The sequence below is a fragment of the Apium graveolens genome, chromosome 2 (genome assembly GCF_009905375.1).
Source record: "Apium graveolens cultivar Ventura chromosome 2, ASM990537v1, whole genome shotgun sequence".
NCBI classification, from domain to species: domain Eukaryota; kingdom Viridiplantae; phylum Streptophyta; class Magnoliopsida; order Apiales; family Apiaceae; genus Apium; species Apium graveolens.
Genome location: NC_133648.1, coordinates 71,572,814 through 71,589,273, shown reverse-complemented (window position 1 = coordinate 71,589,273; position 16,460 = coordinate 71,572,814). Strand labels below are relative to the sequence as shown.

The 16,460-nt window shown below is 34.8% G+C and overlaps 1 protein-coding gene across 1 annotated transcript; it reads right to left on the bottom strand.

Annotated features, from left to right (window-relative positions):
- Positions 1 to 181: 181 nt before the first annotated feature.
- On the bottom strand, positions 182 to 8,702 carry LOC141707527 (FHA domain-containing protein FHA2). The gene is made up of 3 exons (XM_074510730.1): positions 8,093 to 8,702; positions 3,557 to 3,714; positions 182 to 644 (listed from the first exon to the last, which is right to left on the bottom strand). The coding sequence occupies exons 1-3, from the start codon at positions 8,628 to 8,630 to the stop codon at positions 435 to 437; spliced, it is 906 nt and encodes a 301-aa protein (XP_074366831.1). The 5' UTR covers positions 8,631 to 8,702; the 3' UTR covers positions 182 to 434.
- Between the last annotated feature and the right edge of the window lie 7,758 nt (positions 8,703 to 16,460).

The window sequence follows — 16,460 nt, the reverse complement described above, 5'->3', positions numbered from 1 at the left end:
AGCACATCTGTGAAGTTTTTCCGATCAAGTGTTTCTTTTCGAATATTGGTTATGTTTCATGTACATTAAGCTTCGTATCGCAAGCTACTAACTGTGGATTGATTTTGTAGTATTTGGAATCTACTCGAATTTCTGAAAATCAAGGTGCCCCAATTTCAGTTGCTATAATTATGTTGCTGGATTTCCGTTAAAACACCTGTTTTTCATAAATGAACCAAGCTTACCCCAGTAACGGTGAATTGTAAAGTAAATTACACAATCTGACTAACTGGATGTTTAGGTAAGTTATATAAGACGCATACATACTGTTGAAGCTAAAATCAAGTTTATGAACAAAAAATTAAAAAAAAAAAGTGTCTTCAACCTCTCCAAAACATATATAGAGGTTGTTCGTCCACCATCTTCAAATGCTTCCCTAATACACAGGAGCATTCTTAAGAGAGCAGAGACACAAGAGAGACAAATTCCAAAGTTACCCTGCCCTTGGACCTAGTGTTGATGACAAAGTGCTCCGGGTATTTTCTCAGTAACATAAGCAATCCAGACCAGGGCTTTCCTTTGGCTTCAGCACCAGGATGATCCTCAGAAGTCAGGTATCGTCTGACACGGCTGTGATGCCAGACACTGCTGTACTGTTCCAATAACTGCAGCAACAAATATAGTATTGGTATAAGCATAAAAAGGATCGGTGCTAAAAGCATAGGTTCTCCAATACAGAAACATTAATAACAGCAATGGGGGAACTGGAATCAATGGTGCATCAATCTCAATCAGCTAAAGTAGGGAAACAAACCGACATTATAAAGGTCCCTAAGAGATGATTAAAACATTAAACTTCAGAATTCTTTTATTGATATCTGTCCTACACGGGCTTTGTGTATAATTGACGAGGAAATGTACTAAAGTTTCCATATTTAGATCAGCACAACGAAAACTGACTAGTGTAGATCAAATACAAAAGCCCCAAAGAGAAAAACACTTCACTTGTAAGTTGTACACTATAATATAACAAAATAACAACACACCCCATCTGTCTTGTCGCAATTCTAACTACAAATTTCACCAGAGTGCAACATATGAACTCTAAAGAATGGAATTGTGTGAAGGCTTGAGCAATCTAAAATGGAAACAGAACTAAGCTAAATACCAGATGATGTACATATGTTGATTAAAAATTAAACTTCGGGCCAAAAAGAAAATATCAGCGATAAGGTCCCTCAGTTCCTCGGCAGCACCTCGAGGGCTCTCAATGATTTACCAATTGGGCAAAAAAGGTAAAGCACAAAATATCGCTACTGGCCCTGGTAGCAGACAAAACAGAATGACTGATCAATACTCAATAGCCTCCTAAGAGGATGAAAGAAGCAACAACTAATATTAGCCTAGATACTATACCTGCTTTAGGGGGAAGGGAGGACTAAAAACTTACAAAGATTGATTCTTTGCCTATAGGCAGAATGGTGGTGTTATTCATAAGATAATATAGCAATTTCCATCATTCTCGTACCAACCCAACAAGCCCAAATTTATGGCCTGGTCTGAGAGACCGAAATTCATCTATCTATTACAATGTGGAGTAGCATCAAAACATATACAGCAGGCACATCAAAAAATAGGCTTCTGCACGATGCTTACCTTACAGGTGACCTGTGCATAGGCATTTGTGTGAAGAAGACATTATTAGCTTTACTGGTAGTATATTACTGTTACTTTACCCATTGTTGTTATAGACTTGTAGCGCCATGGCATACGGTGTGCGTAAGGGGAGCAAAGACGTCATAGTGATACGGCGTCCATATGCCAATATTGGAATTTGCCATATTATAATTTCATACATAAAGATTCTCTCTCTCATGCTTATGGCATTAGCCGCATCATGACATCAATGAAGGGAGCCAGGACACCAGCTTTCCTTGACTCTCTAGATATCAATTATCTCTCAACTTCTCTCTTAACTTCCTATGCAGATCCTCCTCTCGTTTTCTAATTTATTCTGCATCAACTACAAATCTAACTCTCTAACCTGCAATACGTAACATACTGCGTATCAGACCAGAGTTCCTATATCGAAACAGGTTCCTCGGATTCACAATCTGGTGTCCAGTCTGACAACTCCAGGAGTCCTGACTAAAATTGATACCTCTTAAATCAAGTTTGATTCTCTGTTGTTACTTCAGTACAGCACATGTCTACTTCAGGCACCTTAAACAACTTCATTTAGTGTAATGTAATCACAGATCAGAAATTATAGACGGATCATAGCATAAAAAATATAGCAAATGTTTTATATATACAGATCGGGAAACTATTTACGGTTGACCGATCTAAAAATGGCCAATGGCAGGATATGATTAAAATTCGAAATTATATTAGAAGCAGATCTAAGCTATACATACAAAATGCCGGAGTAAACTAACCATTATAATTTCACTACACTAGTTTTGATAGCGGAGCACTACAAATAGCCTCATCTTCCACACAAACCCTAGTTGTTACGTTTGTACTAACTTAAAAAAAAATAATAAAGGGTTTTACTGCATGTTTCCGCAAATTTTTTATGTCTCGAATTTTCCCGTGTTCATTTATTAACTGAATAATTTTAAAATTAAGTATGTTTTTCTCTCTTTCTGAAACGAGCAATAACTTGTTAATATGTTTTTAAAAAATATCTTCCACTGAAAAATATATGAATTAGTAGTTATAATTTCTACATATATAAAACGTAAATACATGACTAAACATATTACAAAACATAAGGTCTTGAGTAAGGTCATAGAACCACCATGCAAGACAAATAATCCAGAAAAAGCCGAAGACAAAGAAAAGGAGGGCATCCTCACGAGATGTCATAATATATTCTTCCTCCTCCTTGTATGTAGAGAAAGATCTGTTTCACAATATTCCAGAAATAATCAACACAAGACATGTTTCTCAACTTTGAACTCTGGTCATTGTCATTGTAGTGTTTTTCTTTCGCCCTTTGGATTTCAACTTCCGCATCTGGTGGATTCAGTTGCGGGGCCAAAAATTTGCGGTAACATACAATTAAACCCTTTACGATTTTTTCTAAGTTAGTACTAAACACAACAACTAGGGTTTGTGTGGAAGAGGAAGCTATCTGCTTCTAATTTAATTTCAAATTTTAATCAGATCCTGCTATTTTAATCAAACTTGATTTAAGAGGAATCAATTTTAGTCTCTGACTGGATATCAGATTATTTACAGTTGGCGGAAATTATAGACGAATGGTGAAAAAAAAATAGGGGCCAAATGTGTCCACCGTGCCACTTCCTATAACAACCATGTGCTTGGGTCAAATCTGGGAAAATAAAATTTTATTTTTAAATTAAGGTACCAACATCAGCCATCAGGTACTGACATCTATCAGCACGAATATACGCTGATTTATTATCATGAAGTACATGATAAAAGTGAGAGATAAAGAAATAACTTGTGATACATGCAGACACAAAAGTGGGCAATGATCTACATCCCAAGGGAGAAACATGAATCAATGAAAGCGTTTGCTACAATATATTTAACAATTAGCACTAACCTCCGCATGAAGTTTTTCCATTGGCATCCACTCACCAGGGCCACAAAGATCAGAGAGCACAGTTGCTACAGATGATACTACATCCTTCTCTTCTAATTGCATGAGCTGCTGATTGTCAGAATCCCGGTCAATCCTTGACCGCCCATCGCTCTTTTTGTCTGCAAGAGCAATGGAAAATATTGCTCGAGTATATTCAACTTAATTCATACATTGCTGCCTCAGTGTTAGCATTGTAAATTGTAACACTAACAGATTATAAAATATGTATGTCCTCTTATTTTAAAGATTAATTTAAATTGTACTGAAAGCATAATGGAATCGAAAAATGTTGTAATATCCCTGACGCAGATTAAAAAGATATACACAAACACACACAAAGAAATAATTTGTTATACTGAAAATTTACATATACATATGTTTCAATAGTGTATTTAGAATGCCAAAATTGATGATTAATTCTTTTACTGTTGGATTAAAAAATGCTGGAATGAATTCATAGTGCATATAGGTAGATTCTTAAATAAAAAAATCTACATGAATGTCACGGCTTGATTTTTAAATGGCAGACGAAGTTCGATTTATATATTTAACATTAAAATGAGTACTTTATAAAACGAACTATGGGGAACGAGAGAGCTAGAAACCAAAATTATATATTAGGTGATAGAAATGTTGACCACGTGGGTTATGGCCTGGGGGTCATGAATATTAAACAAGTATTAATTAAGTTAGTTTATTTTATTCATAAAAAAAGGGTAAAATAAATTATGATACACAAAAATGGCAAGCTCGGGCATGTGAAGCCAAATTAGCATAATTTGTTTTGTAACTTTAAATAGAATGAAATTATTACAATAATTGCTGAAGGACGTTTGGACTCTCCATAGAGCATACAGTTTTATATTTTGGAGAATCGAGGAGGTTGGAGGTTATTATAAAAGTTAATTACTTAAATGCAGAATGGAGGTTATTATATTTGTAGGAATATGAGTTTGAGGTTGTAGACATGATTATAGATTTAAAATACAAGTGGGTGAACAAAAAAATTATGTGCAATTTTAAAAATGTAGATCATTATATTAATTGGGAATGAGAAAAGTTTTCTAATAAGAATGTAAGGATATGTATAAAGGATCGAAGTGAATTAGTACATTTTAGAAGTATATATTTTTTATATTTTATGTAAATGCGGATAAAGATTGTTGATTGGAATTCTGAAGGATGATTATGAAATTAATATCGGTTGGAGGACATATAATTTTGGATTTCGAAGAAATAGAAATCAAAGACATTAATATTGTTCATATTGTGATAATAGATTCGAGGTTTCTATATGTACATGTTGTTAATCTGTAAAGATGTTTAACGTATTAGAAAGGGATATTTTTTACTATTCAAGGTATAACTATGCTACGGGTGTCACGCATGATCCGCTCCTAGTTTTTAAAAAATTAGGATTCGTGAATATGAATCTAAAATTGGACACGGAGCCGGGGATTAGGCATATATTTACACAAATGAAATAATTTGTAAATTAGTGTCTTATAGCAAATAAATAAAACACATACTTAATATATTTGTCATATTTATAAATAAAATATATGCAAAGGATAACATGAAAATAGTAATCTATTAACATTCCTCTCTAAAATTTAAGTTAATGTGAGGCCTTTTAAATCATATTAAACTGGATTTCTAGAAATCAAATGTTTGGTTTCCATATGAAGTATCGGACTCAAATCACATACCACACTTACACCCGTGTCGTGTCGATCAGACACAAATATGAGGGCAAAATTGACGAGTCCAGATAACGGCGAGGTATTATGCTACTTTTTTTATTTCCAAAAATTATGAATTCTTGAGAATGACTATCTTATTTCAAGGTGTGATATTTATATAATGTATAAATAGATGTAGCCATGTAGGAATATGAGGATCACCATAAAAAAAATGTGTGGTACTCTAGCATTATCACCATAAGAAAAATGTGTGGTACTCTAGCATTAGATTGTTGTTCCACTAGTGTATCTTATACAAATGGTGAATCCAAATTTTTAGGGCATGCAATATTTTGAAAGTTCAAAAACGGTCAAGAAGTACCAAAAGATTACTTACATAAAGATTGATTAGTGATTATTAAAATTTTGGGGAATCTATATTGGAGGTTAATAATTTGAGATTTATGATTCATTGAATTTGAAATTATAAATGTGAATAATCCGAGAATGTAATCGAGAAGAATGACCTATACAAATATTAAAAAAATTGGATTTCGCTAGTGTTAATAAGAGAGAAAAGTAGACAGGATCTTTAATAACAAATAAAATAAGAAGACTAACAAAGAATCATGGTTTTGCAACAATATATAAGTATTTTGCAACACATGGAGGTGTCAATATAATATACAAATTTTACATGATTTATCAAGAATGTAGTTAGTTGACTCCATAAATAGATTGTTTACATCAATGTTGAGTTTATTTACATGATCCGGAGAGATTATTCAACTGGTGATTAAATTAACACAAGTCATTATAGATTTGTATTGGAATTGAGATCCTTGAGATTTACATCATACACTTTATTTGAATTTTATTATGATAGATTTGGAAACTTTAGTAATATTAGTTGAGTTTATAGATTTAAGCACATAACAATTGAACCGATTGACTGCGAGGTACGAATTCAAGGAAATAGATCGCCTGATGACGTAAAATTATTTTCAATATAAAGCTGATTGATCAAACATAGATCTAAAGCGTAATAGATAAAGAGAAACGAAAAATTAAGTTCAAGGTTCAAATAAAAGATAGATTGCAAAAGAAAAGTTTGAAATTCTGATGATGCGATATCGATAAATTTAAAAAAATTGTAATAACGAATTCCATTTAGATCTAGGCTATTGTTCGAGGTATAATGGATAGATATGATATTTACAATATTGGATATTTAAATTTCACATATATCTACTCCAAGGACTACAGTACAATAAAAAATGTGATATAGAACTTGATCATAAGATTTATTGAGTAACCCATTGGAGTATAGTATATTCTGTGATAATTTATGCTCATGAGTTGCGAATAACATAAACACAAACACTTTTCAGCATTATATAAATATAAGTTTAGGTCACAAGTCTGCCGCTAATGCTTTAGACTCCCTCCTCTTCAGGATTTGCATTACAGATATAGCTGAGTTTTTATCTTCTGCATGTGAATATTATTTTAAATATACTATGATAGATGTTTATCTAAGGGTAAATTTTTATTATAAGTTATTTTGTGCAATGATTTCTGAACATGGTAAAGTACATTTAAAAGGGTGTCACAAATGTTCCCATATAACGAGGAAGCTGAAATTGTTATGCTACGTTTAAAGCAATATGGTATAACTCAAAATAAACAGACATCTCAAACAATATAGACCACAGCTGTGAAAAGTTTTAAATGACAAAAGTGAGAGATATGGAAGATGCATATCAAAGATGAGAATACTATGGAAAGAGATCCAGTTTTTACATCAACTGCACATAATTCATCACAGAAACCATAAGCTGTGGGGTGATCAGTTAGTACGCTTATTTTATTTTTATTTTTTTGCTAAATCAGTTTAAACACTCTTTATAGTCTTAAAAGTCCTAAAATTTCAAAAAACTATGACAGAAGATATCGGATTTTTGAATTTTTTTAAATATATAGTTCACAGTCAAAAATGCAATAACCTTCTAAGTGACAACACTATCCCAAAACAAAAATTAAGAGCTATCAGACAGTAAATTTGGGTAGAATCATAAAATTATGACTACACGAGAAATAATATTATCGAACAATTAAGACTGGATAAAACTTCTAGCTTACACAATTTGCATCAGAATCTAACAATGAAGCAAAAGATCAGCTAACACACACTAATTGCAAATTATAGAGTTTAAGAATTGGTGAATGACCCTGTGACTAGTGCCTGAAAGGAACAGACCTAGACATATGAGAATCCTTACTACCAATCATACAAAAAAAAAATGAACACTTATTGACACTATAACTTAGACTAATATACGACAATTGCGTTTAAAAAGTCGCCAACAAACCGCTTGGATGCCAAGGCAATTAGGCACTAGCCTAGACATCCATTAAGCAAATCAAGCATTTTCAGCTACAGAGGCATATACAAAAACAATTTCTACAATTATGATAACAATAGCATCAACACCAAAAAAAATCGCCACAATTCAACCATATATCATCAAGATTCAATCTTTAACAAGAAAACCAATAAACACTGTTAACAACAGCATCAACACTGAAACAATTCGCCACAATTCAACCAAATATCATCAAAAATTCAATATTTAAGAAGAAAACCAATAAACACTGTTAACAACAGCATCAACACTGAAACAATTCACCACAATTCAACCAAATATCATCAAGATTCAATCGTTAACAAGAAAACCAATATAACAATCATTTATTAATACACACACTGATAACAACGACAACAATAACACCAAAAACAAACAATTTCACATACCAAATTGGCCCGACAAAGCAGCCTTCCCACTCGACCCCGAGCCGCCAAACTTCTTCCCATTCCCATCCTCTTCCTCCTCCTCCTCATCCTCAAACTCCTCCTCATACCCTCTCTTCCCCTTCTTCATCCCAGCCTGATGATACCCACCACCACCGCCACGTGGCAAAACAGCCCCACCCAAAATACTCCTCACAGGCAACAAAAAGTAAAACTGCTTATCACCAATTTGAAGTAAATCTTGGGAATCAAGCTTCACAGGTGGGGTCCCCGGCAAATGCAAAACCCCTTCAACTGAACACCCATTTTTGCCCAAAACTTCAAGAGCGAAACGACGTCGTTGGAAGTCGTAGAAGATGCGGGCGTGGTGGCGAGATATGTTCATGCCGCCGCCGAGAGAGGAGAGATCCACGTCCACTGTTGATTTCTTGCTGTTACGGCCCAAGATTATTGAGTAGGTTTGCATATAGTATTCGAAGTCTTCGCCCTGTAGCTTTGCGAATCCGGCTTCCACGTCGTTCCCTTCGCCGCCGCTTGCCATCGTCGCCGGTGATGTGTGTGTTGTGTTGGTTTTAGAGGAATTGAGAAGGAAGGTTCTTTTTTATTGGGAAGGGACTGTTTGGCATATTGGGTTATTGCAGAAAAAATTACAAAAATAGTCGATTTTTGAAAAAATTTAACAAAAATAGTCATTCTGAAAAAAGTGGTAAATTTTGGCCGAATTAATACTCCATTATCAGTTGGGTATCCCAATTTGTATCAGATATTCCACTGGTAATTGGGTATTTCATATATGGGATACTGCACTGCCAGTTGGGTATCTTGTATAAAGTGGATACTTCACTGACAGTTGGGTATCCCATCGGCTAAAGTTGGCCAACCTTTCAAAAATTGGTTATTTTTGTCAATTTTGTGTAAAAATAGGCTATATTATTTTATCTTTTTTTTTTTTTTTTTTTAGGACTTGGTAGCAAAATCTCCATAAAATAACAGTCAGAGAAATTGATAATTCCCGACAAAATTAATAAAAAAACAGTGTGTGATGCAATTAATAAAAATAAATAGTCTCGATAAACTAGTTTTTTATTTATTTGTTACATTTTTTATCAAATTAACCGTTTTTATCTCGTTTTACTCTCTCCATTGATAATAATTTTTCATATAGAATACCAATCCATTCCTAAAATAACATCAAATTCTCCCAACTTAAAAGGTATTAAGTCGGCATAGAAATGATGTCCTCCTATCTTAATATCGCACTTCGGGCACACTCGGTCGACGGAAACTTGATCCTTATTAGCTAACTCTATCATTAATGCTTGTTCTAACAACTTAACTTCGCAATGCAGTTTATCGACAAAACTTTGAGAAATAAATGATCTTGTAGCTCCAGAATCAAATAAAACTTTAGCATCTATGGAATTGACTGGAAGCGTACCTGCCACCACGTCTGAACTCTGAACAGCATCCTTCATAGTCATATTGAATGTCCTAGCCTTTGGCTGGTCCTTTGTTGGTGGTCCTTCAATCCTTGGCACATTAGCAGTTGGTTCAATTGTCTGGCAGTCCCTGGCAATATGCCCTATCTTTCCACATTTAAAGCACACTGTCCCTGATCTCTGAGCTGTAGTCTGACTTCGACACTCATTAGCATAGTGTCCCTTCTGATTGCACTTATAACACAACACATTAGCCTTACAAATCCCAAAATGCCTTCTACCACAAAATTTGCACTCTGATGCAGGTGGACGATTGGGTCTCTGTTGATTTGAATTCTGAAAACGGTTGCCTTGTCCTCCATTTCCTGATTGTGGTCTCTTGAATCCCACACTCTTATTATTCTGAAACTCTGGCCTTTTATTGAAACGGCCCTGGAAGTTACCTTGTTGATGGCCTCCTCCTGAGGTTTCTATTTTCCTTTTCTTCACATCCTTCCCTTTCTGATACATATCACTCTTACTTTCAATCACCATCGCTTGCTGCACTACTGCCACATATGAAGTCAATTCAAACATGGCCACCCTATTCTGAATCCAAAATCTCAATCCCTGTTCAAACCTTCTTGCTTTCTTTTCATCCGTGTCAACCTGGTCTGGCACGAACCTCGCTAATTCAGTAAACTTAGCTTCGTACTCAGCTACAGTAAGATCTCCCTGGGTCAAGTTCAAGAATTGGATCTCCATTTGATTCTTCATATACCTCGGAAAATACTTCTCTAGGAACAACTCTGTGAATCTCTCCCAAGTTATAAACTCACCTCCTTCCAATGCTCGCATGGATTCCCACCAATAGTTCGCCTCGCCCTTTAAAAAGTAGCTTGCAAACTTGGTCTTCTGTTCCGTTCCTGCCCCGACTAATTCAAAAGCCTTTTCCATTTCCTTGAGCCATGCATTAGCTTCCACAGGATCAGCACTTCCCTTGAACTCAGGTGGCTTCACTGCTTGAAACTGCTTAAAAGTTACTACAGATGGTGCTACTGCTTGCTGCTGCTGTTGCTGTTGCTGTTGTTGTTGCTGCTGCGTAAGATGTAACATCTGCTGCTGCATCAGTCCCAACATCTGGATAATCGCTGGATCTGTACGGCTCTCGGTACGATCCTCTCCTGAATTATTCCTTTTCTTTGGAGCCATTATTCTGGTAAGAAACAAGCAATATATATAATAATCTGTCAAGCATTGTGTCAAATATGTAGCAATTCCTTAGCATATTAAAGTTCGCAAACACTATCTCTTCTCAAAATATCATAAACTTGCTACCATATTAACACAAGCGACATGATTATCACATAATCCTGCTTATTATCTCGAGAATAATAACACAAAGAAAATTTACTCCGAATTATCCGAACTTTTAAAATCCTCTCTTGAAATCTTAACTAAACCAACAAAATAGCAGAGTAATGACACAAGGCCTAAAGCTAAACGCAAAACAGGAAACCTAAACAACTTAACTACCCCAACCAATTAACCTAAATTAACCCTATAAAAGCTAAACTATACGCGCCTATCTTATGTGATCTTCCTATGACTCATCTATGACAATCCTACGCCTGTTTCAGTGACCATAACCTGTAGCTCTGATACCAACCTGTGACGCCCTCCAAACCCGGGGTCTAGATTTGGGGTTCACTCGCCAATAAACTAAAATAAAATAATCACAGCGGAATAATATAATAAATACGACCCCTTTACCTGCACTGGATCGATCACAGGTTATAGTATGGAACAGGCACTACTACAAATCAAGTGTTATTACAAACCATAGTCTAATTAGTTATACAACTTATTCAAATTTTATTACAAACCTCTAGACTAATTAAGTATCCCAAACTGTCTACCTGGAAACACACCAACTATTTACAAACACATAACCTCTGGTTAGACCTGGAACTTAAGCTTGCCCTGGCCTAGCTGAAAGAATCAAGATAAGAAACAAGTATGAGCGAAAGAAATGCTCAGCAAGTAGTAAATAACTTATGATTTGGAATAACAACAGTATATCTGATGAACAAAACCAACTACAATAACTGAACAGTATCAAAACTGATATAATTTTGATAATACACAACATTTGCAATATATTATGTTTTGGGATTGGAATTCTCGAACGACGGTGTGTTGCCGCCGGTGATCAGCCGCGGAGCAACACCGGTATGCCGAAGCATATCCAACTAAACAAAAGGTACCCAAGGCACATATTGGCCTAGCAAGGTGTTATATCCTGTATAACACATAGCTCACACTGGACCGCCGCCACGGCCTCTTACGCAACCATCCAACCCATAAAAACAATTTTCCGCCAAAGGAGTCGAATCAAATGACATCCTTAACCACATAACTCCCCATTTCTCATGGTCCGGAGTTTTCTCAACAACCAATGGCGAAATAACCAGAACAATTAGTTATTCGCTAATCTCAATTTAAAGCTTTGCTGTATAGAGTAATTCATAGCGAAACATAAAACGTTTAACTATTCTGAACTTAGAATAGTATGGATATTGAAAGAATAAAGTTCAGAGTCAATATCAATTGAATGATAAATAAAGATATAGGTACTTGTATAATATGATTAGAAATGAACGTCACTTGAATGATAAGTGAAGTTAGGGTACTTGCCTGATATGCTCAATAACCTCTTACTTTAACTCTGTTTCTAACTGCTGGCTACTATCTTCGTCTAACACTTGACTGCACTTCTAGCTACTCGATTCTATAAACAAAAGGATTATCTTAAGTGACAGAACTAAACTCAATCGATGTAATTCTACGTCTTGACATCTACCCGACCGTTTATAACTAAGCATGGCATAATAAACTGTAAACAGATAGCATACTTATCACATAACACATAATCATGACCTTTGTTTAACACATAATCACCTATTTCATGTAACACATACGTAAGATCATTACAAGACACGCCTCAGTGCGTTAAGAATGAAAATCAGGTCAATATTAGCATTTATCGATCAAATACCGACTCAAGCGGGTACATAAATCAAATGACATTGCAATACAATAGAAATTAGATCTCAAAAGTATTTTTATTGAAAGCGCAATATTTTTCTGAGTCTGTACGCGTTCGTTTCGTATTAAACGGACAAACGGTTGATCTATTATGAATTTTTGAACATTTTTCGGAATAAAACGGGTCTCCGAATTAAATAATAAGGCTCGAACACTCGAAAATAATTTTATAAAAATTATCGAGTTTGGAAAATAATTTAAAATAATATTTTAAAGCTCGAAACTATTTTTCAGAATTTTTAAATCAATAATAAATAATTAAATCTAATTATTAAATTAATTTAAATCAATTAATAATTAATTAAGTTAATTAATCAATTAATATTAAATTAATCGATTAATTAAAATAATTAAAAACTAATTAAAATTAATTAATAAAATAATTCAGATTTATTTTTGAATTATAAGTGAATTTTGGAATTAAAATAATAATTTTAGGAATTAAAAATGAATTTTTAGAAATGAAAATATGATTTTTGAATTATTTTTAAATCAGAAATTCAGAAACAGTTTTCTGGTTTGGTTTTGGGGAAAAGGAGGATCAAGCCCGGGTCGGGAAATAACCCAAACGGGTTGAAACCGGGTTGCCAAGAACCGCCGGCCGGAACCCAGAATCCGGCGGCCGGTTGACAACTCCGGCGAGCCCAAAACTACTCAGAATCGATTGGTTTTCGATCTTAATCAGTCCTACCACAACCCAACAACTCTGTTCACCCATCAACGTTAATAAACAACACCGAAATCGGAGATTCCGACCGAAACCGCCATTAAAACCGGTGGAACCTTGAATTTTCGCCGAAAATCCGAATTCCTTCATTTCTGAACCAAATTCATCAATTAACATCTTAAAACGAAGCTTAAGACATGTATAATCAGTTCATATCATCAAAATAATCCAAAAACCACCCAATAAGAAACCCCTAATTTTCGAATAAAAACCCTAAAATCGAATTTTGAAAATTACTAATCGTTTGAATGATTTGATGGCTTAAACAGAAAGAACATGAAAATATGAACGTTTTGGTTACTCATACTTCAAATTCTGAAGTCTGCATCACCCTCAAATTTGACCTTGATTTTCAGAATTCTTCAAGAACACCAAGAACACATATTCAAGAAAATTTTCAGAAAATCAAACCTTAATTTCTATATGATATTGAACTAAATTTTTGACGTATAATATACCAAATTGACCAGAAAAACATGCTCTACAACATGGAAGCATCAAATCACATCAACAACATCAAGAACAAAAATTCATCATTTAATTATCAAATAATTCGAATATAAATAATTAAATAAGAAAATTACTGTGATTTCTGGGTAGAAACTGATGATTGATTCAAAAAGAAGATTTCGAGAGCTTCGTTTTGATATGCTGCACGCCCGAATCGGAGTTCGATAACGCCTTCGTTCGTGTGTTTGATTCTCGGAAACGTATCGGTTTCTCGGGTTTTTCTCTATTTTTACGGTATTTTAACTGGTTACAAATGAATAAACGAAATAAACGAAATAAGAAATAGGCTATTTATATTTATGGAATATTGGATCGTTCTAGATCGTTTTGGATCGTTAAATTAGTTACTTAGCCGCTAAGTAACTGTAAAAACGATACAATTCAATACCATAATTGGATAATTATCAAAACCGGGCTTTTTATAAAACACCATATACGAACATAACGTAAAAATATCCCGTCTTTCGAAATTACGGGTTTTTATTGATTACCGAAATAACTATCGTATCGAAAATATTGCGCCGGGTCGCGCACGGGTCAAACCGTAATCCGGATCGAAAAAGTCAAAACACGGAAAATGTCCGGAATTACCAGATTAGGTTAGGAAGGAGTTTTCGGAAGAGTTTCGGGTTGTAAAAACGCAAAACGGTTGAAGTTGGAAGATTCCCGGCTTTATAAAATAATTTTATAATTATTCTGAAAATAATTAATAATTCATAAATCATTATAAAATCATATAACACTCCAAAAATTACCAGAAAAATACCACAATTATCTATATTTTATTCTGGACATATAAAAATTCAAATATTCAAATAATGTCACATATAACATTCAGATATCTATTCTACTTTTTAGATAATTCACAAAAAATTTCACATAAAATCACATAAACAATTCTGAATAATAATAATAATATTTGAAAATATATGGGATATTACAATCTACCCCCCTTAACAGGATTCTGTCCTCAGAATCAGCCTAGGAAAATAAATAAGGATACTTGGATCGCATTTCGCTTTCCAATTTCCCAAGTCGACTCTTCAACCTTGGGATTCCTCCACAAGACTCGCACTAAAGATACAGACTTATTCCTAAGTACTCTTTCTTTCTTATCTAAAATCTGTACTGGTTGCTCTACAAAAGATAAATCTGGTTGGATCTCGATTGGCTCGTATTCTATCACATGGTTCGAATCAGGCAAATAATGCTTCAACATTGACACGTGGAACACGTTGTGAATATGCTGCATGTGAGGTGGTAACGCTAATTCGTAAGCAACCTTTCCCACACGCTTCAAAATCTCAAAAGGGCCAACATAACGCGGACTCAGCTTTCCTTTCTTTCCAAATCTTGATAAACCTTTCCAAGGAGAAACTTTTAATAACACTGCCTCTCCAACTTCAAATTCCATATCTTTTCTGGTAGAATCAGCATATTTGCGTTGACGATCTTGAGCTGCTGTTAATCTTTTCCGAATGAGTTCTATTTTCTCCTTCGTCTGTTGGATCAATTCTGGACCCAAAATCTTTCTTTCACCAACTTCTTCCCAACATATTGGAGATCTGCATCTTCTACCGTACAAAGCTTCGTAAGGCGGCATTCCAATACTGGCATGATAACTGTTATTGTAGGAGAATTCAACTAATGGCAAATGCTCGTCCCAACTCCCTTCAAAATCTAGTGTACATACCCTTAGCATATCTTCAATAGTCTGAATCGTTCTTTCACTTTGACCGTCTGTCTGCGGATGATACGCGGTACTCATGTTCAGCTTCGTTCCGAGACAATCTTGAAAACTTCTCCAAAATCTTGAATTAAATCGAGGATCTCTGTCTGAAACTATGGATACTGGAACTCCGTGTCTTGTCACAATTTCTTTAAGATATAACCGTACCAATTTATCCATTGAAAATCTCTCGTTGATAGGAAGAAAATGCGCTGACTTCGTCAATCTGTCAATAATAACCCAAATAGCATCATGATTCGCCCTGGTCCTCGGTAATCCGACTACAAAATCCATCGCTATATGCTCCCACTTCCATTCTGGAATGTCCAATGGTTGTATTAATCCACTGGGCCTTTGATGTTCTGCTTTAACTCGCTGGCAAGTGTAACACTTACTTACCCATTCTGCAATTTCCTTCTTCATGCTTGGCCACCAAAAGTTTTCTCTTAAGTCTCTATACATCTTCGTACTCCCGGGATGAATTGAGTATCTAGAGTTGTGAGCGTCTCGAAGAATTTCATCTTTGAGCTCGGCTACATTGGGTATCCATATTCTGGAAGAAAATCTTAATATCCCTTTATCATCCTTTTGACTCCCTATTTCTTCTCCTGTCAAACTGTCTCGTTCATGGCTCATTACTTCTTCCTGACATCTTCTTATTTTCTCTAATAATTCTGGTTGAAAAGACATTGCACACAATACCTCTGTAGACATACTTGGAATACTAACCTCTATTTCCAGCTTCTCAAATTCCTTGATCAATTCCTCTGATGAAATTATCATGTTTAACCTTTCTTTTCTGCTCAGAGCGTCGGCCACCACATTTGCTTTGCCTGGATGATAGTTAATAGTACAGTCGTAATCCTTGATTAGTTCTAA